Source organism: Cylas formicarius, unplaced genomic scaffold, assembly GCF_029955315.1.
Source record: "Cylas formicarius isolate icCylForm1 unplaced genomic scaffold, icCylForm1.1 PGA_scaffold_3__17_contigs__length_32017465, whole genome shotgun sequence".
Classification (NCBI taxonomy): domain Eukaryota; kingdom Metazoa; phylum Arthropoda; class Insecta; order Coleoptera; family Brentidae; genus Cylas; species Cylas formicarius.
The window spans coordinates 15,983,982-16,007,022 of NW_026844326.1; the positions used below are offsets into that span (position 1 = coordinate 15,983,982).

Here is a 23,041-nt window from a genome sequence, read left to right on the forward strand (position 1 = left end):
TGAGAGAGATACGCGGAAACGTGAACAGCTGTATTCGTAGTTGCGTCGCCCGTTGCGCTTTGTTTAAGATTATTTCGTTGTGGTTTTGGCATAATCGACAGTTTTTCGCAAACTATCGTTGAGCGACAATCGCGACTATAGATAATTTTGCTACAAAGTGCTCCGGCGTGTACCTTCTTGTGCCGCAATACCTGTTTCCTATTCAGGTTCTAACGGACAGCTTCAGTTTTAAGGTAAGGTTATGCGTGCCATAATGGCATTTGAATTTGGATTTTTTTTATTGGGTTAAGTCCGTTCGACAAAACTATTACTCGCTTACATTGCAGAATAAAGCACGTTTTTATGGAACTATTTTTTACCTTTTTACCTTTTTCCCAAACTTGACAGGTAGGTATTTCGGATTTGATTCTGTGTTGCATGGATACTGTGTATCAAATGATGTCCCATCCGATCTCGATTGACGTCTTGCTGTTGTTAATTTTAAAAAAAGCTCGTAATATCGACATTGAACACAATCGTTTGGCGAGGGCTTTGCCTTGCTGCGGCATGTTGGCATTTGAACCGGTATTCATTGACCTACCTTTGTCAGGTATATGATTTACCTAGTTGGGATTTTAATTTTTTTTTTGCAACAAAGAGCCGGTTATATTTGTTATACACAGACCGTGAACGCTGCCAGAAGATATTTATTACGCTTTATGTGTACTGGTAAATCCCGTGGCAAACATGAGGGGAAACGTTTATTAATAATAATTATCGTCATAATGCTATTTAATCAAAAGTTATTGACGAAATTCTTAATTTTTTAAAAATAAAAGCCAGTTCAGTTTATGCCATGATTTTATTTTTGTAATAAAAAGTAACGCAAGCGGGTTGCGACCTCCTCCAACATACTAAGAGGACTCACTGGACCTTTAAAATCCTACGTTTCTCAAATTTGATTGAACACTAGAAAGAATAGTTCCTCAATTGCAAGTTTGTATTGTGTTGTGTCAAAACGTTAACATACCAACTCTCATTCAGAAAACCTAAATAAAAGATACGTGTTTCTCTGTGTCTGATCAAAGGACAGAGCAAAATCGGCTTACATTCAATGATGAAAACAACCATTCATCTCTTTACTATCCAATGAAAGTTAAGGTGTTTTTCAAGTTTCGATTATTTTGAGAATTGAAGATTAACAAAAATTTCTGAATCAAAAAAAACTTTGTTAGGGTTGTTTTTTGGGTCAAACTTTATCTTTTTTCTACAATTCTCAGTATTTAAACGGTAATACGGCAATCATAGTGTTGCCCATGTTACCCGATGATTATTGGCATCGGAAATGGCGAAAATATAAGGCATTTTTTGTTTATGTATAACTGCAGTAAACCTTGCATAAAAGTTTAAAAAAGCTAACTTTAATTCAGAACAGTTTTAGTGAAAAAACTACTTATTTAATATTTTAATTTTAATATTATCGATATTTAGTTTCAATAGTTTATTTTAATTAAGAAATACCCTGTATATATTTTAAAAACTATTGACAATAGTACAGTTATTTGTAATAAACGCAGCACTATAATGATTCATCATATCATATTTTTTGTAATTTTGATACATTTTCAATGGATAAATGAATTTGAAACGCATGTTTGGCAACTAAAACGATGCGCTATATAACATAAAATAAAAAATAAAGGTGATGTCGTTAATTGAAAATACATCCCTACCATTTTTTATGACAGATACCAATAATAATAATAATAATAATATGATGATGACTTTATTGTAATATATTAGAAGAACATATCACAAAAAGCCAAGTGGAATGTACACTTCCTTACTTAACCTACAATCCCGAATATTAATTATTTTGTAATTGATAGTTCATCATAGGCATCTTACATTATCTCGGTAGGTACTGAAGATCACCCGTGGCAAGTCGATTTTGTTCTATGTACCACCATGTGTACTGTTCAAAAATCATTTCCGTTGTTAAGAGGAAAATCGAAGGTTTACATTTTGGCGGAGTAGAAAATGACTTTATTTTTATTTATTTTCTAAAGCGTTAACAAATTTGGTATGGATTTTATATTCTAGCATGTTAAGCTGTTTATAATATCAGTTTTATGGTCCGTGATCAGCTTCCCGGATTTTAAACTTACAGCAATGAATAGGATAACAAACAGATTCCTATCTCTATGTCCATGACGCACCGATTATATTTTTATTTCAATTTCGCATGCGGAATAAAACAGTTATAAGGTATATAATATAATAAAATTAACTATCAAAACGGAAACAACTCATTAAAAATATTGAAGCTATGGATTGAGGCAGATTTTTACCATGCCGCACTAGGCCAGTAATAAATTTTTTGCGCAGTATGGACTATCAAACAATAAATATATGAACATAATTTTTGTGGGCGCCACACTTAAAACGGAAAGCCATTAAGAAACAAATAAAAATTTATGGCGTTATTTATGTGACGTACGTTTCTTGTTTAGTGCCGACTTATAGGTCTAAATGTTTGTCTAGTTCCAAAGGCGCAAAGTGCTTAGAATTTTGTTTAACGAAATAAAATCTAAGCGAATATTTTTACGTGATTATTTGAGGAAAATTTATTGCCACGATGTTATATATTGTTTTCTAAAAACGCAAACTCCTGCGTATTCGCTGTGGTGGTTGCGTCTCAGTGAAAATGAAATAATGCCATTTAGAATCAATTTTTTGCATTGGACACAAAAAATGCCAACGATACAAAACAAGCCATTAGAGACACTTATAATATTCCCAAATAACCGAAATCTTTGAGCTTTTTATACCATTTCAAGTCTACAATAAAAGCCTCGTTGAAAAGAGACTTTGACAACTTTTTAAATGAAAAACCACTCCACCTTATGCATAGTGGATATCCCCACTGAGAAAAGGATTTAAATTGGGTCAGTTTATTTCGCTTTTGAAAACACGAGTTGTATATATGGCTTTAAATTACTTTGTTCCGTTTTCACTGATACACACACCATATGTTTCATGTTATGTTACTTTTCGGTGGAACGCAAGAAAAAATCTGTCGGTATTTGGTTAGTTTCGAAAATCTGTCAGACACATTTTTCAAATAGTTATTATATACTTTTGTCGCATTTCAACATTTTTTTCTTGCAGTTTCTGTATTGGGGCTGAAGATGGATGTCACGAATAACATGTAGGTACACTTTTCGCATTTACCATTAGTTTTCATATGGGGTTTCAAAAAATTTTGAATTTAAAATACTTAATGATGCCGCTTCCTGTCCGCATGACCTTATATTTGATTGTGCTATTTAGTACAATTTAAGGCCTGTGTTGCGATTTTGGGTTAAAAATGATTTGACGATTAGCGCTTTAGCGGACACAAAAAACACAATATTTGATAACTTTTGAAACAAAAAAATCAACCTATTTGCAAATACCGCTATACGATCTGGAGACCCATAGGAGATACGAAAAAAAGCTTCGTACAAAAGTTTGCTGGATTCTCCTGAAGATTAAAATATTATAATTTTGTTGATACATGGTGTTCCAAATGTGACACCCTGTATATTTACGCATTTTTGCAATCCTTGGTTAAAATAAAGATCACTTTCTTAAGAAATTCCTATTCGAATTTTGCATAGTTTACGCAGAAATTGAGGTTGTGTGCTTTTTTTTTTCATATATTGATTGCTCCATATAAAATTGTGTTGTTGCGCTACTGGTCCAGATATTGCAACGATAATTTAATTACACATGATGCACTACTCAATCAGTTTGACAGATGCGCCCCACCTTATACAGGGTGTCCCAAATAGGTGGTGCCGTTTTGGCGAATTCAATGATCAAAATCTCAAGATTTTCAAATGGAACACACTATATTTTTATTCAGATATCAATTTTAGGACAAAAAATAAGGTATGTTTGTAATATATCTTATATTTAAATTTTATTTACTTTTTGAGGATTCGAGGTTTAAAAAATTTCGATGTTAACAAATTAAACAAGAGATTCTTCCATTAAATAATAGTGATGTGGTTAGAAATGCGGTCTCCAGCATTGTGACGCGCTATACAATGTGTTTTGCTGAGTAATATATTGAAAATATATTACAGTATTTAAGTTTTTTTTAGTTACCTGTTTCTGTTATTTTTTGTTTTAGTAGATTTATTTATTCAAATTTGTTACCTTGTTTAGTTATCCTATAAAATTTTAATTATTTATTTTTGTTATTGGGCATTTTCAATCAAGCTAGATAAATAACTATTAAATGTTTCTTTAAATATTAATTCTGAAGTTTTATTAAATCTGTGTGTAGTATAGAGTCGATTTTTTTTCAAAATTCCAACGTATTAATGGACACCCTGTATTGTTAGCAATAGGTTTTATTCGCATATCTGGAGTATTATATATTTAAAAGAACTAGTTTCATGTCTTTGCTATTTAAAAAATACCCATTATTACCAACAAGTGACCTAATGGGGGCAGCTTTAAATTCATACGGGTGTTATCCTAAACCTCGAATATCTCAAAAATTAAATAAAATTTAAATATAATATAAATTACAAAATATAGGGTGTTTCATTTGAAAATCTTGAGATTTCGTTAATTGAATTCGCCAAAACGGCACCACCTATTTGAAATTGAAATAACAAAGTTGATGTCGGGTTGGGGGGGGGGGGGCGACTCTTTTGGGATGACCTGTATCAACAGAATTATAATATTTACATTTCCAAAAGAGTCCAAGAAACTTTTGTTCGAAAACTTTTTTTCGGATCTCCTATGGGTTTCCAGATCGTAGCGCACATTTGTATAAGACGCATTTAACAGTTGGTAAAATTTTTTAAATTTACTAATTTTATGAATTCCATTACGACCTCACAGATTTAGAAATAAATATATCCTTATGTTTATCATTCATATAATTTAAAACAACAGTTTGTCCTCTTATTTGCTAGCAGGTTTGGGTTTTCGTTACCCTGCAGGCGATACTATCCAGGTATTCTCTAAACTGAGTATTGGTTAGTCAGTAGTGTAAATATTATCGCTATAAAAGCATTGTTATGCAGTTTGGCTAGTTAAAATAATATATATATCACTCTGTCACCGTAAGTACAATTCATCATTTGAACGTTATAACTGTCGATATTTAAGTCAGTCGGTTTTGAAATATTAATGATATATCTCTATTTCGTGAGAATTTCAAAAGTAGCAGATAAAGCAGATAAATACAATATAAAAATGCTGTTTTCGGCAATTAAGTTTTTAAACTTATTTTATCCCATAAACTATGATTATTTTTGGCGATAGAAAAAATTATTCCCAAGGAACATTCTCGGTTCTTTACCTAAACAAAAAACGCGGTTTTGAACCCCTCCGAGGTGTACCAGCTATCGAGAGTAGTGTGCCCCAAGGATTCATCTCAAGTCCGTTATTGTTTTCAACAAACTTTGTCATTCGATGAATGCTTATTCGGTACTGGTTGCAGGAAATACCAACTTTTTCCCTTCCAGTAGATTTTTATCAGCTCCATCAAATATCTCGGGCATGTCGGCCCATGTGTTTTTGATTTAATTATTTTTTTTAATTTTTACATTTTAGAAAATTTATATTTTGGTTTAGTTCATTCATCTATTAAATGCAGTGACAGTTTAAGGCACAAGGCTACATTTGTGAAGCAGAAGAAATTCATTGAAGTTGTGACTTCGTGATTCATTTCAACTTATATTTCGCAATCTGTTTTGCCCTTTGGCCTGTTCAGTCTTGTAGATTTATAGTAGCAAACATGCTTTTCCCAGTGAAATTAAGAACATGCGCTTTGATTAATTCCGGAAATAGTTTACAAAATTTGTTTGTTGAGAATTGTTTAAAGTGTAATTTTACATTTTAAGCTTTTACTGTGTTCAGTTATATGTGTATTGTGAATATTCACTATTCACTATTTGCCTATGTATTGTTTGCTATTTGCACACACTGCATTAAATCTGAAGCACGTCTATGACAATTAGTAAACTTGCTAAAAAATTAAATGGGAATTTCGTTAGGTTAACATTCGCCTCGTTCACTTGGTTTCACCAACAAAGAAAACGCTTTCTATCAGTTTCTGCAAATAAGAACGGTTTTCGATAGCCAAACATTGTTGCAATCCAAAAGAGAGAGTAAAGTGGGCCCACAATTTTCAACGTTTCGCAATTCGGTAATAATACCCGTGCAACAGTTTGCGAATTGGAACAGTGCGTCAGTTCCTAATTAAACTAGCAAATATGCCGGACAACAAACTAATTGGACGCTTGCGTCGCTCAAGAAATTTTAACGGTGTACGACACCATCAAATCAATTAATTAAAGGCGATCGCAGTTTTCTCTCGCTTGTCCGCCGACGCCTAGCAACAAAAATTGAATAAACGGCATTGAATTGAAGAAAGTCAGGGTCATAAAAAATTTATCAGCGGTTAGATTTGCATAAAGGCTGATTATATGGCGGTTCTTGGACACGCAAAAAGATAATGAAACGAGATATTTTGGACTTTTAATGCCTTTATTATTTATAATAATAATAATAATCTTTAGCAATGTGTTAAATAAAAAACAAAAGATTTTAAATTTGCAATCTAAACGCCCAGATCATCATTGATATTTATAGACTTAAAAAAAAGAAACTAACAGCGGCGATTCATATTTAAAGCCTTTTAAATATATTACGGGTATCACAGCCTTTAATATTAGTAAATGTGAGAGTACATACTAAAATACTACATACTAGAGAGTACATAACTAAAATAAAAATTCCTGAAATAGGTAATATTTTTACAAACATAATCAGAAACATTTTGGTCATATATTCAAAATATTGAATTGTCGTATATATATATATATATATATATATATATATATATTTGCACTTGCTCTAATTTAGAATTTGACAAATTAACCAAAGTTATTTATAGTTTATTTCCCTTTATTGCATCAGTATTTCGTTTTCAATACAAATGTTTACATTTATAACTTAAATTTATTTTATTTATTTTCCAAAAATGCAAAATTCAAAAGTGTTATTCATATTATCATTCATTTTCCTTTTCCATTTCATCAATATTCTCACTCATAATAAAAATCATTACCTTTACTTTCATCTAATATATTTGTATCATTTATATATATAATAAATAGCAAGAATTTCAAAAACTAAGCCCTGAGGAACACCATGCTTCACAGTTATGGAATTAGATATGCACACTTTTCCCCTAATACCTCGTCTTCTGTATGTACTACATACCAGCAGCGCATACAGCACAGCTTCTTTGTAGGTTCGGTACTCCTTTGTATACTTACATAAAATTCTACGTTTTTGATGAAGCTAAAAGGAAAATGCGTGCATTGGTTGAATTTTTTTTCGAACCATCTTGTGACCCCCTAGCTAAATGAAGCGAAGGTCACTGAGAGAAAGAGAGAAAGCACGACTCCCATAGTTTGAACACGTGAGGTTAATAATGCGATTGTGATTTAGACTGATTAATATCGACAACTGTTTTTTAAGAGAATTTTGGATGCATATTTCATAATTTGAAAATGGAAAGCTTTAATAAATTAAATCTTCGGTTACAAACATTTCGTTCCTCAAAGTGGAGATGAAAGGTAAAAACGACAACTTTGTCCTCGTGAACCATATATGTACATATTTTCGTGCCTCGAGTCTTCATCTTTAGTTTTAATAAATATCAATGTAAATATAAATATATAAAATTAAAGTGTTTCATTCTTTAGCAGAAACTATTTAATTAATATGGAGGGAGTAAACAGAAATGCTAAAAAAGTTTACAATAGCATAATAAAACTTAAGACACTTGTCACCCTAAATTACGTAATTATCGTGGGATATCTACTTGATTAATTAATAATTTTTTTTATATTTTTTTCCTTTTCCTATGTTTTAAGTCCTCAAAAGCATAATAATAATGTATCTATTTAAGAAACGTCAAAGAAAAGGTGTTAACTCAGATGAAAATGTTACTTGCTGACCCCCGTTGTCCTTTAAGTAACCTAGCTTAAGTAAACTGTTTAACGATAATCAACAAAACGCACAAGAAAATAAAATCTCCATCGAAGAAAAGAATAGAAAAGCAGCGCGAATGACGGCATTACTATATTTTTGTTTTCGTTAAGCAGCGGAGTTAAAATAACGACATTTAACTTTATTTATAAAAGGCAAACTAATCGGAAAATTAAAATATCGCAAAACGTTTTATTTCGCCAGTAGGTGCACGAGAGCGGCTCGTGCAACGCTGGTTTTAAATTTATCTTAATACGTTTATTTGAAACGTGCGCATCAAATACTTAGACATCAAATGTGGAATTTCACTTCAAAACGTATAATCTAAATAATTATTTTGGGTCTATTTGTGCGAAATGATGATAATGCCACAACGCAGTTGGCACGTGAACTTTATAAGGTATTAAACGGAAAATATCATCCATAAATAAAAATTTTTGAGCCCCAATTTCAAAATTCAATAAGCCGGGGTTAAGTTGAATTTTGTGCAATTTGTAACTCGTTTATATTGTTAAACCGTTGTTAAATTATTTTTGTAACACTTTTCTTTTTTTTAGTAAGATAAAATTACTTACCTTACTTTCGCAAATTGAAAAATATGTAGATTCGTATTTATAATATTTTTCCTCTATTGTGCCAAAAGTTTTACTTTTTTACACTGGTGCATGCAATACTATACTTTTTGCCTTAATGCAAAAAAACTTTGATATTTTATTGACTATGGGTTTGCTATAAAGAACATGTTTTCTTGAAGCGTGAGTAAAAAACAAACATATACACATACCATTAAAAATATTCCTTAAAACTATGCTATTTGATATTAAAAAGTAATTCTCTTTTGATTCTGGATTATTTAATTAGTGTAATTATCTTGAGTTGTCAATCTAGAATTTTATTATTCTATTTCAAATCTATTAGATAATACTTTTACCATTGAAGAAAGTAGCTTTTTCAGTGTAAATCATTTTATCCATCCATATGAATTTTATTATAGGTAGTTAGTTATTAATTAGTAGTATTATTGTATATTTAAACATTAGGAATAAGCTTTCACGAGCCAGAATATAAAAACTAGACTAATAAAGTTTTCTATCTCACTTATCTGTTAATCAATAATTTTACATTTCGTTTTATTTGAAAATTTTTTTTGCTAACCAAAATTAATAATTTTTTGGAAAATTGTAATACGTTACAAAAAATGGCTTTAAATTGGTATAGTTATACAAGTCGAAATATGGTATAATTAGGTAAACTTACTTCCATTTTCCAGCAAAGTGACTTATGCAATATTATTATGGCCTTCTGCAGCTTCAGTAAATAAAGTCAGAATAACGAAAGCTAAACTTTGAATACGTTTCCTTTGTTAAATTTAATAAGATTTTCCAGGCAATATGCACTACAGACATATAGTAAAATGATACCAAATTATATTAGATTATCACGAAAATTTCACAAGAAATTAGAGCAAATTCCAATTTACTTTACAAGAAATTGGTCAAAGTAAATGTAGTTTTTGTACATTTACGTTGTACATTTTGGGTGCTACTGTAATGATTATTTCCCACAATTTCACAATATTCCTATTCCTATGAATTTCTTAATTAGATAAAATGTAAAATGTGTTTTTGGCTCTCCTAATACATATGTATTTTACATTACTGGGTTTGTTAAGAAGCAATTATTGTGAAAGAATAAATAGACGTGGTTTTTCCCGTTATCTTTGTGTTTTTGTTAGATAACCTCCAGCTTGGGAAACTTAGTTTATACGGATCCATCTAAGATACCAATCATTTAAATTATTGTGGTCTACCATTGTTTCCTAACAGTCTAAGCTTATCGGTTAATAAAAACCTTTACTTGGGTACATACTGTGTTATATACATACAAACACATTTAACAAACAAATTAGTTCAATCGATGTACGATTGTGCATTGTTAGAAATTAGCATTCTCCGCCAACAATTCTGGAAAATACGTCGATATTAAAAACATTTGCTCTGCGTAAACAAAATTCACATAATTAACAGATTGCGCTTCTGGAAGTCTAATTTTTTATGAAATACCGCAACGTTTTACTGCAAATTTTGTAACACGGTGACAGAAAAGCGCCAAATCACGCGTATAACTTAATTTAACTTGTGTCAGAATGTGTCGAGTATGGAATGGTTATTGATAATGAAACAGATATTTTTCTCAAAGTATTGAAAGCGGCTAACAAAATTAGGATCAGTAATCATGATTCGAAAAGTCAGCTCCGACAACGAAAATATTTAACGCCCTCGTAAAAAACCGTTAAATACGCCCCAACAAATCAACGATATCGTCTGATTTTTTATGGCATCTTTTTAGAATTACAAATAGGCTCGTTGGATCTATAATACAATCGTTACCAGCTCACTCATGAACGAATTAATATGGAATCGTTTTAGGGTCAACAAACTCTAGAACTTTGTCTTCTATTTAGTTACGGTCCTGAGCAAAATAGGCTTATTGCTAGCATCGATAGGAGGGTTGTTAATTCCCCGATTCACACTGTGCTGGATTGTGTTTTAACGTATTGTTTTAAAATTAATTTAATGATATTTATAAAAGACAATTATAACAACCATCTTGATGGTTTTATCAGCACCTACTTATTTAAACGTATTTAAACTTCAAATTTGAATAACCATTTTGTGTTTAGATTCTTGAGTTACACAGGGACTTTCCAAACTTTTCTGACAAAATAAGAGATGATCTCTAAAAAAAATAAAAACATAAGCAGATTCGATAAAAATAAAGTTATCGCAGGTGACAAAAAATTACTATAACACAGTTATTTAAAAATAACCTTTAACCTTCTTATCTTTTACATAAAGGATGTAGAAAATTCTACCAGCAGAAATTCGTTTAAAATTGCAGTATTTTTTTGGTTGAATATTATGTATTAGAAGATTTGTTTACTATATCTAAATTGGAAAAACAAATAGATTTGAACGTTTCAGTCATAGACAGATAATAATCTTATTTATATATATTATAATTTATAATTCAGTTATGAAAAGTTTAATATTGTTGCATTACGAGGTTACCATAGTAACCATTCATATTTAGGCGCCGCCCTAGTCCCTTGCCAAAATACCACCACCACCAAAGCAGCAATTTTTAAATGACTTATGCGGTCTGTTTTAGTTGGATGTCTGTGGTTTGAATCAGGTATTTTGGATATGTCGCAAAAAAGTTCGGTTATTTTCCATAATCCCTCAACTAAAACGACAAATAAATTTTCACATAATAAATAAAATATAACACGCGAATAATAAAAACCTCTCTTCCTAATGCTTGCCAATTCGTAAATAACATCGTAAATCACTTGGGCGGCATTTCGTATCATCCGGTATTTTTGGTGCCGCAGCGTCTATAACCAACTGTCCTTTAATTGTTTTATTTTTCCGCGATTAGATATTGTATTGTCGCAGTTCAATCACTCAATAAAGAGTGTTTAACCATTCTGTCGGGACTGGAATTAAATTTTACGAGAGTCTAAATTCACCAACGTTCTTATCTTTTTCGAAAGTTTTGTTCCCAATTTTGATAACGTTTTATCAGTCTCGTAAGGACATTTCGGCGAGGATTTTTTGAAAACACATTTCGATTTTGTGCTCGGTCCTGGTCGAAGGTGTTTTGCTGCTGTTTTTTTACTAGTGACACGATGAGGCTTCTTGACAAGTAACTATTGTTTTTACTTATTATTCTTATATCATTTCAAAAACATTTATGAATCCATTCAAAACTCCAAAATGGAAAAATTTTAAAATCATCATAGAGTGATTTAGCTGCATGTAGAAACAAATAACAACATATGAACATATGTAGAAAAATCGTTTTCGAAATACATAATGCTGAAATTTAAAATGTATACCTTTTATCATATTTTTGAATTATCTGTATCTTTATAAATTTTAACACATTTTTGGAAAAATATTCATTTCAAATTAGAGTATTTTACAAATTTTGTCGAAGTTTAAAAAAAAACAGAACTTAGATCGTGGCACTGAAAATAAAATGAAAATTTTAGGAGTTTGACCATGAAAATTTTGTCATATTTTCAGTTATTGGTGCCAAAAAGTATACACGAAAATCATTTTGGTATGTGTGCAATGTTTTGCAGAATAAAATACTAATGTTAAGGATGATTTTAAGCATGCAAGCTTATTTTTAAAATGGTCACTCATTTTAGGGTCCGTTGGATATCTTCACCTTTTCTCGAAAAAATAAATAGTATAAACTCGCTATGTGCCTTCGACAACTGAAATCTGTATGTGTTTTCTTATTTTTATTTTCATACTGTGTATGTGTTGTTACAAAGCGGAGTTTAGAAGGTAATATGACACTTAAACCAAAAAACTTTACATGTCCACATGTTTTTGTATATATTCACCAGATCTGAAGTTTTGTGTGTATGTATATCATATGTGCGTATATAAGTTTCAATAATACGCAATGATTATCGAAAAATTTGTGGGGGGTACTGCGACAAGAAACTTTATTTAAGTTGATCCAGTGACATTATTATCAGCGTTGTGCCTAAACGTTGCCGTCATATTTTTGCAATACGCTGCTCGCGTGTTTAATAATATGCTGCAATAGGTCGCAGATAAATAATTGGATAAAAATATGTATAGGTATGTATATTTTTTCAAAATTCCTACGTCTACGTTTATCACTAATATTATCAAAGTAAGTTAAGATTTTTGAATCTAAATGCAAATTGGAGCGTCGTTTGGCGTGGGTGCAAATACGTAAGTAACGAGGTTCGAATCATTTCGTCGACTATTGACGCACCGAACCGTAAAGTTTCAGACCGGTGTACCTAAACGAAATTTAGAAAAAAGAACGTCAGTTTTAAAATTACGTTAGCTGCAAATTACTAAATCATTTACGAAACATAAATGAGAAAAAGAAATAAACCTTTGTTGTTTAGACATATCAAAAATAAACAGATATATCTTTTATTTTAGTAACGTAATTAAACAAAACTATCGAATTCTAATATTTTGGCCGGGACTAATGCATATTGTACTTGCACAGTATACTGCGAGGACTAGAAAGATCGAGATTATTCAACGTAGATGTATTTTTGCTTTTGTGTTATATCCCTCAGAGTTCATCACTTTTAACTTTCACGAATCTGACACAAACTACTTAATTATTGATTAAGATTATAAATATAAATGACAAATACCAAATAACGTCAAAGATACCAAGGAGATACTTCAAAAAATTGTTGGTTATAATTTAAAATCGTCACGCATATATCTACACCTTGTGCCATATAAAACGATCCACTATACGATGTGGACCCATAGGAAATACGAAAAAAAGTTTCGTACTTGGAATCTCTTGAAAATTTAAAATATTATAATTTTGTTGATACAGGGTTTCCCAAAAGTGTCCTTCCGACATCAATTTTGTTATTTTAACTAAAACACCCTATATATTTTGACATTTTTGGAATTCTTAAGAAATTCCTATTCGAATTTTGCTTAGTTTAGGCAGAAATTGAGGTTATGTTTTTTTTCTCATATTTTGATTGTGTTGTGACGATACTGATCCAGGTATTGCAACGAAAATTTAACCACAGACTCAGGAGATGATGCACTACTCAATCAGTTTGACAGATACGCCACAGCTTATAGAGGGTGTGTGTGGTAAGTGGTATAAATCTCAAGATTTTCAAATGGAGCACCCTATATTTTTTATTAAGATATCATTTCTAGGACAAAAATAAGGTAGTTTGTAATATATCTTATATTTAAATTTTACTTCCTTTTTGAGATATTCGAGGTTTAAGATATAACCCGTATAAATTCTTGTCGAATTTAAAACTGCCCACATTAGGTCACTTGTTGGCAATATTAGGTATTTTTTAAACAATAGACATGAAACTACTTCTTTTAAAGATATAATAATCCAGATATACGAATAAAACCTATTGCTAACAATACAGGGTATTTATTAATACGTGGAAATTTTGAAAAAATCGACTCTATACTACACACTAACAGATTTAATACAACTTCAAAATTTATATTTATAGAAATATTTAATGGTTAATTATCTAGCTTGATTGAAAATACCTAATATTGTCAATAAGTGACCTAATGTGGGAGCTGTATAAATTCAACAAGAATTTATACAGGTATTATCTTAAACCTCGAATATCTCAAAAAGTAAGTAAAATTTAAATATAAATAAATTACAAACTTACCTTATTTTTTGTCCTGGAATTGATATCTGACTAAAAATAGAGTGTGTTCCATTTAAACTTTTTTACAATTTTTTTTTTCGTATATCCTATTGGTTTCCATATCGTATAAAGAATCATTTTATTTGGCACATGGTGTACGTCTTTGTTTAATTATTTTAATGGAAATATTTTCTACCAGATATACAGTCTCCTGTTGTACTTATTTTTTTACAAAAAAGTTGTATTTTTAACTGTTAAACTATTCGAAAAATATTAACATTTAAAAGAATCAGTTTTCGCTTCATTTCATTAGAAATCTCACGGGTCACTAAATCTAGTTAAAAAAATCATTCTGAAAAGTTAAGTGACATCGGAACTAAATTTATATTATAATTTCCTCTAAAGTGTGAATTCACCCCTTCCATTCGACGGAGTTAAATTTTAAAATGTTATACAATTAATTTTATTTTTGTACTACTCTCGGCGCCGATTACAAAAAAAAAATATGGGCACCACTCTTAGTTATTCAAATGGGTACCTAGATATCACATTTTCTGATATCAAATTTCAATTCGCAAAAAATCAATGGTATTATGAAGATGAAATGTCCTAGAAATTTAAAAAAAAAATAGCAAATCGGCCAAGAGAAAGAAAGTGCTGGAAATTATTTTTGAGTTTCTGAAATGGTAACCAGAGCCGTAATTGTTGTCTCGGATTTTAAAACTAGGTTTCACTGTTAAAATGTTACTGTTTCCAAGCTGTGACAAAATCAGATCTTTCTTGTGTGCTCTGTCTGTCCATAGAAAGTAGCAGGGTATTCAAACATTTTGTTAAATAAAAGGGCTTTTCCTAAACCGTCCTAAATTTTCATTGTTATCATGTGTGACGCGATTGTAATTGCTTACCTTGCCACCAGGTGAAAATTTTCTAGAAAACAATAAATATAACGAAATGACTTTTTTTATGTCATTAGAAAGTCAAATAAGTGAAATCGCATCTTAATATTTTTTCCCCAACCTTCATGATTAACAGAACTTAAAAAAACATGAATGAATGAAACGTTTCCTTTAGTCAGATAAAAACCAAATTTGCTTCCATGGCAATCTTGATAATTGGCAATGGATTATTTGTGTCAAAAGAGATGTTTTTGTTCTTTTACATGGCTTTACTCATTTTACTACTTAAATACGTCAATTTTTAATAAAATTAGTTAGTCGCTAACAATTGATTAGTGATTAAAACTTATTATTTAAAAATTTAAAGACGACCAAGCATATCAAAAAGTACATGTTAATATCAGGTATGGGGTAATTTAGCAGTTATTGCAAACAAAAAGTAATAAATATGTATAATAACATAAATAATAAAACTCGTAGCAAAATTTTTTTTTTTGGGGGTTAAGTTCTCTTATTCATATTTTAGGTTAGGACAGAGATACTGAGATTCGGTTTCCACTTTCTAAAAAAAGTCTCGAAAATAATTTCCAGCATTTTCTCTTGGCCGATTTTTCAAAAAAAAAAAAAATTCATAATACCATTGACACACCCGGTATATACAAGATCACAGGAGATTTGTTGTAAGTTAGATCAATATTTAAGACGTACATATACTTATGAGCGGTGTTTTAATGCATTTGATATCATCGTAAAAATACTGTTTTGTGCGAATTAAACTTGACTATCAGAAAATGTGATACCTAGGTGCCGATTTGACTAACTAAGAGTGGTGACCGTACGTTTCCCTAATACGTTACTCTTATTAGGACACCACCGGGTATGTGTCGCGTCACGGATTAAATTAAATAAGTTAATTGCGCGTATCCGAATTCCGTGCAAATGAAGTATTTGCACGTTAAAGCGAAATGTTTGATCAAAGTATTAGCCACAATTCGGGCGATGTTTACCTACCTCGCCAACTCAAATATTAATTTAGCAAATTAATCTCGTCCTAATTACGAAAACAAACCGTTCGAATTCGCAAAAAAACACATTTATTAGGATCGTGTTTATTTTAACAATGTATACGGGACATTTTATATTTACGACTATGCGCTTGTTTTTTTCGCCGGTATGTGTAGTATTTTGCGAAGCATTAATAGCAACAATTAAAAACAAATCTTTTACTGTACATATTGTTGGTTATTTGGGTGGACAAAGCCGTGAGTGAAGTAAAAAACTTTAATCAATAAAGGATTTATTCAACAAGAAGTTTTAAAAGAAACCTGTCTACCTACAAAAACGCCAATTTCGTAGATATTATAAATAGTGGAGAATTGAAGAAAATAGTGATCAGGATCTAATAAAAAGGGAAATATGTTGTCTTTATCAAAGCGAAGTTCTTCCTACACGACACGCTGGGTTCGAAGACGCATTTGTCCCTGGCTGCTTGGTGTTGTCTGCAAAAAATATGAAGAATTTTAGCTTGGATTGGTTTCAAAAGAAACTTTTAAGAAATATTCCCAATGACAGTATTATTGTCATGGATGTCATGGACAATTTACCACAGCCGCCTGCTACGCAAAGCACCAGCCTCGTCGAGTTCAAAAACTGAAATCCATGAATATATGTGGGAAAATTATATTTATTTTGAATTCAGTTACAAAAAAGCACAACTTTTGCAAGTCCTAAATTCATGTATGCATGCGATAATTTGGATGAACAGGCTGAGCATACTCCTACATTTCTATAGAAAACAACATAAATCCTATTGTTTTTCTTGGTGTAATTTAATAAGGATATACCCACCTAAAACAAAACAAAAAAATACCAAAACCTTTGAGAGTCCATCTCTAGTTTTATTGCCGTCGGCGGGTACCAGCACGATGAAGATTGAGACAGACTATAAAGTCTGTTCATAGATATAAGAAAGTGCCTAACTGATACGAATTAAGGAAAGACCCGGACAAACTGTAAGAATGAAATATGGCCGAACAGGTCCGTACTTTGCTCAGACACTAATTATTTGGGGTTTTGTTAGGAAAGATACTAAACAATATTTATTTATTATTATATTATTTTTATTACCTACTTAAATTACTTAAAATTATTCACATAATATATCAGTATCACTACCGCTATCATTGCCTGTTCTAATTATTATTTCTTCCATATTATTTGTAATACGGTTATACGATTGTTCTGCTTATTCTATATGTGTAATTTGCCCAGCTTTGTGGAGGGATGTTAAAAACTTCAGTTTCTATAAGTTTGAGGACATAGGAGTTAACACGGTGAAAAACATTGTTACGACGAATGGCAGATTTCAGTTGGTGCCAAACATGTTCAATGGGATTAAATATACAGTGGAAGCCTTAAAACTGTATGCCCTAGATTTTTTGCATAATTATCACAGCTTTGTAGAACCTCAATTAATTGCTTTTTGGTATAATCTTCGTGAAAATAAATGGCGTTATTATACATGTAGTTTTGAATTGCTGCTTTTGTGTCACATGAGGAAGGGGTTTTAGTCAACTGTCTACTGTGATAACTTGCATTGCGCGTTTGTTTTACACTTATGAGTTGAGTCAACCCAACCCTTTCCCGGGGTTTAAATCTAAAACCAGGTTTCATCCAAGTAAATAATTGGCCTTTGTTGTCCTCTGTAAATCCTAATTTTTTCTAGATATTCCAGTCGCCATTTCCGAATTCTAAAAGATTCCATTAAAACTTGTCTTTTGTCATTTTTTTTAATCTAAAACCCATGTGTTGAATACACTTCCATAAGGTAGTTCCTGCCACATTTCACACGGGTTTCATCTTTTTCAAGCCTCCTAATTAAGATATCTAATGTAGGCACGCTTTGTTCCTCGTATAACTGGTAAATTTTACGCCGTATTATATCTTGACCACTTTCATCTACACTCGAAAAAATGTCAGCATCGCTTCTTTTTTTCCTCGCTGAAATGGGATTATTCACAATTTTCTATACAGTTGATGTTGGATTTTTTTTTAATGATGCTTGCTTGTTGGCACCACGTTCAATGAGAGTTAAATAAACATTGTTTATAACTTCCTTAGTCTCTGTAGAATAGTATTTTCAACATTTGGGGGAGTATCTCCTGAGATACACTAGACTCGCACATATTTTGCATAATTCCCACACGATTCAACACACGCTGTATTACACACGAAATAAGAATGATTACTAATAAACTTAAACTAAGTAGTATACCAAACCAAAGAATATTAAACACAGGTAGGTATAAAATTATTTTCTATTACGGACCACAATTTTACCCGAATTTAAATTCCGAAACTTTAGGTAATAATCTTGTTGTATTGTATGTTAATGACCCCCCTTGGATAATCCCATTCAAAAGCAATTGATCACTTTCATATATCTATGAACAGACCATACCTCTTATATTGAACTTTTTTATACGTTTTTTACTATTTAACGCTGCAGTTCAAAATAATTATATTTATATATTATATATATTATTATATATAATTCGTTTCGGTTTATTTTAAAAAGTATGCAGTAGCTTTAATGTAAAGCTAATTTGTAATGAAAATATCAAAAAAATAATTTGTCAATTATTTCATTTTTTTTAAATATTGGTTTGTTCATCTGCAGTTAAGTTTTATCATTCAGCTTCGACCCCAAACAGTTAATACCCTCTATTAAACTGTTAACCCGAAAATGTAAAGTGTCTTTGGGTAATTGCTATTGGGAGAAACAGAATGCAAGGGTTCTAGAAAATTTGGTAACTTAAAAACTCTCTAGTTTCTATTGCTAGCGAGACATCCAAGATCATTTTTTTAACAGTGTGATGTACATTGATGCATAAAAATCGAATTGCCTGTAGCAATAATAAAATAGTCTGCAATATTAACTTTGAAATATCCTGTTCTCTTTCCTATTTCACAAGCCGCATTAAAAATAAACTTCTTAAGGTTAAGCTAATCTGGACACACACGTTGATTTCGATAGTACCAACAAAGAAACTTCCGAATATCAAAATAAAGCCAATCCCGATATAACATACGCTAATAGGAAAACCAAATGAGTTCACGCTCTCGCGAAATGCTCGCCTCGTCCACTAACAAGAAACGAATATCATCTGGAAGTGGTCTCGTCTCTTCTTAGAATTCGGCTTTTATAAATAGCATCCGATCCAAAGTCTATTTTTAACGCGAGTATAAATAAAAAATCAAAACGAAAGTTCGCACATTTGAGATTTAAACGCGGGCACACATAAGTTCTCTCTTTGCGGTTGGAATGTGCGTGTAAAAAATAACATATTATAGAACTTATAAATTAAAGTCTTCAGTTAAACGGTTTTAGTGATTATCGGAAAACTACAACACCCAAGGTGTCGCCATTTAACAATATGGTGAAACTGTATGTATATAATTGAGTTTCCTCTAATCTGCTGGTATCAAAAATGCCCTTGCTCTAGTGTATTTTGGACTTTTCGTGAAAATTCTTTATTTATTGTTCTTTTCTATCGTGTGGGTAATTCCACAGTGTGAATTACAGTGTGGCATGGAGCCTTAACAACGTAATCTCTTTTGTTCGCAGAATTAATATAATGCCAACCAAACCTAAGACCAAATCAAAACACAAGAGTTCCTCCAAGGAACCCCTCGACGTAGAAGTGGGGTCCATACACGAAGAGCTCGAAGTGCCAGTGGCGTCCGAATTGGTTTTTAGGAAAATATGGAAGATAAAAAAATTCCACAAGACGATTAGCAAGCGGGACCTACTGGATAGCCCTGTGTTTAGGTGTTCGGTGAACAGTGTCTCTACGTTTTGGAACATTTCGGTCCGATTTTGGAAAGGTGTGTTTCAAATTATGAACAGCATATCTAGTTTTTTACAAAGTTCTTTCTGGCACCAACAAATAAAGACATGTATTATCTAATTATCAAAAATTGCAATACAAAATATATATGATTTAGAAAAAACAATAAATAAATAAATATAATATATACTTTTGACCAGGTTGAAGCTTAACTACTGACATTCAGATCTAATTAGTTTTTCTTGGTAACTAATTAAAAAATACGAACGGCAAATAATTAAGTTATTTTAATGGCTACAAAAATAGATCGCAAGTGTTCTAATTTAAAAATAGGTCTTCTAAATACCACAGCAACGAGTGATTTCGATTGCAGGATCGAATGGCAAGAAAGTAACCAATCCGCTGGTCGTTTGTCTGAATCTCACGGGGTGTGAAACAGAGGAGACCGGACAGGCTCGTATTCGATTCCAATTTGGAGTATGGGACGCACAAATTAAACACTGGGAATGTTGTCCCATATCCAGTGTGGTTCTGAACCTCCAAAACACGCATGACCTTCTCTCGGTAGGCTACAAGAGTTTAGGCATTTTGGACCGACACATAGATCCAGGTAATAATATAGAAAGTGTTTTAATCACTGTTCAAGTAGTTTCAAATGTTTGTTCTGCACACAGATTTGCTAAACTTTCAAATGGTGTCCAACGCGTTTAGTCATTTAGCTAGCGAGAACATGGAAAATACATATAAATCGCAAAAAAGTTCCTCTGTGTCCAGTTTAAATATTACCTGACCTGTAGCTCTGGTGTAAAACTAAGCTCAACTTATTAGTAGATGCAAAAAAATTAATTTTCTTTCAATTATTTTCTTTCAGCATGGATAGCCCTTTGTAATTTTTCCATATGACCACCTCTAGGACGCTACGGTCAGCGCATGGATCGGCACAGCAGCGTTGCGAAAGACACAGCTCACGTTGGACATTCTTATTTTGAAGAACTCTGACAAGGAAACCACAATTCCCTGTTTATTGCGGCATTATTCCAATCGGGAGGTTCATATGGTTCCTATACGGGATGAATAAAGATTGAGTCGCGATTTTTAATCAAATGTCTCTCTTTATGCGAATTCTTCTATGGAATTTCGTCCTACCATGGGGATCACTTTTTTTTTTATTAGGTTGGTGTTTTGAAGTTGCTTTAAGCGTTCCTTCTCTTCCAAGGCGTGCCCGATAACTCGATTTGTCAATTCGCGTTCCTGAAGGTGTTATCCGGAATAGTTGAGCTTAGTTTTGCTGTTCCGGGGTTGACATTTTTTTTGGGACAGGTTGATTGTTCAAATCGAAAAAAAAAAATCAACGGACATTTTTTTCCACAGAAAAAGATGTCCAAATAATGGTAAAAATCCAGGTGATTCACAGCGATGAAGAGGTCCACAGTTTGTCTCAGGACATGGCTCGACTCATGCTAAGCGACCAAAGTAAAGATACTTTGATTGACTGCTACTGTGATAAAGAAAGTGTAAACAAATCGCTGAAGGCGCACAGTTGGATCATAAGAACTAGAAGTGAAAAACTTTCAAAAATGCTGGAGTCTAACATAGACGAAAAGAATAGGGTAAGTATTAATTATCATCACTTCAAGGTCGAAAAAACTGATGCGTCAATTATCAATTTTAGAATATTAAGTACGTCCTGTCCCTCCCAGAATATTCTTACGGTGCTATTAATGAATTGGTACGGTACATTTACACAGACAAAGTAGATAGTGTTGATAAGTATGCTGTAAAACTACTGCCACTGAGTACCAGGTACAGCCTTCCCGGACTAAAAGGGCTCTGCGAACGTCACCTCATAGAAAGCCTGACACCTACGAATGTGGCTAATATTCTACTGCTGGCAGATCAGTGTAGGTGTGAGAATTTGAGAAAAGCAGCATTACATTACTGCGAGGATTCCGAAGAAATCAAGGGCAACGTCCATATAGGTTAGTTAGGCTTTATATTTTTGGTTAAGGGGACTTTAAACTCAACTTTCTTCATAGGTAAAAGTTTGGCATGGAGAGTCATGGAAATGGTAAACCCTGACTTATTTATGGAAGCTTGCGAGAGTATTGGCAGTTCGTCCAGTAATCTAGATAGTCCGGGAACTCCAGGTGGGTCATGGAGTGACTGAAAACCATGGTATTATTAATCTTAAGTGTTCAGAAAGTACAAATTGTAATACTTTTATAATGGCTACATAGTATGTAAGTTAGGTAACTAAATGTGTTCTCTCCAATTTTTGGCGACGAGAACATCGAGTGTTGGTTTTGAGGACTCAAAATTAAAGTATTATTGTGATTGTATGTAGTATGTGTAATTGGAGGTTTGTTTATATCAAATAGTTATATTTAACTTTTTTTATGACGCTAAGAGAGAAGAGATTATGTATATTACATAATACACGCCTGTGCCTACATTTGAATCTATTGTCCGACTCAAAACATTGTACTGTTAGAAACCGATCATAGTGACTTACCATAACGTTAATTCATTTGTAACCTCGATGAAAAGTGATACTATTGTGCATTCAATATAAGGTAATTAATTGTCTTGAATAGTATGTCTTTCGGTCCCAATTTTACATAAAACACAGTATTTATATCTTCACCCTGACCCAACAAACCCTTTGTTATTCAGTGTTTTTGATTAGTAATCAGACATCAGACATGCAACAAAAAATATGATGAAAATATTATGATTGAGCCCAATGTCTCTTAAATGATTGGTAGATTAAGAAATATAGGACGATCAATTTTAAAAAAATTGCTCCTCTTATTATTATTAAAGATATTGAATAATATAGAGGCGTAAGAATGGTAAAATTTGATGACCTTCAGATGGTAATGTTACCTATTTTTCTAGAGGAGAAGCGAATGATTTTCAGCGCATGCTTATAAATTTTACAGACTAACCTACATTTTCTTTCTAAAGAAAGAGCTCCACACAAGACATATTATGATAAAATATTGGTCAAAAAATGCAAC

General features: G+C 31.9%; 1 protein-coding gene across 4 annotated transcripts; it reads left to right on the forward strand.

The window, feature by feature from the left end:
* Positions 1-22,577, forward strand: LOC132700063 (protein roadkill-like). Of its 4 annotated transcripts, XM_060667177.1 has the most exons (7): positions 1-233; positions 3,151-3,190; positions 19,799-20,058; positions 20,395-20,631; positions 21,393-21,631; positions 21,694-22,000; positions 22,058-22,577. In XM_060667177.1, the coding sequence occupies exons 2-7, from the start codon at positions 3,171-3,173 to the stop codon at positions 22,186-22,188; spliced, it is 1,194 nt and encodes a 397-aa protein (XP_060523160.1). In that variant the 5' UTR covers positions 1-233; positions 3,151-3,170; the 3' UTR covers positions 22,189-22,577. The 4 variants fall into 4 exon arrangements, with proteins under 4 accessions (XP_060523160.1, XP_060523163.1, XP_060523161.1 ...); XM_060667180.1 differs by lacking the exon at positions 3,151-3,190 and having other exon boundaries at positions 2-233; positions 22,058-22,576; XM_060667178.1 differs by lacking the exons at positions 1-233; positions 3,151-3,190 and adding an exon at positions 11,703-11,754.
* The last annotated feature ends 464 nt before the right edge of the window (positions 22,578-23,041 follow it).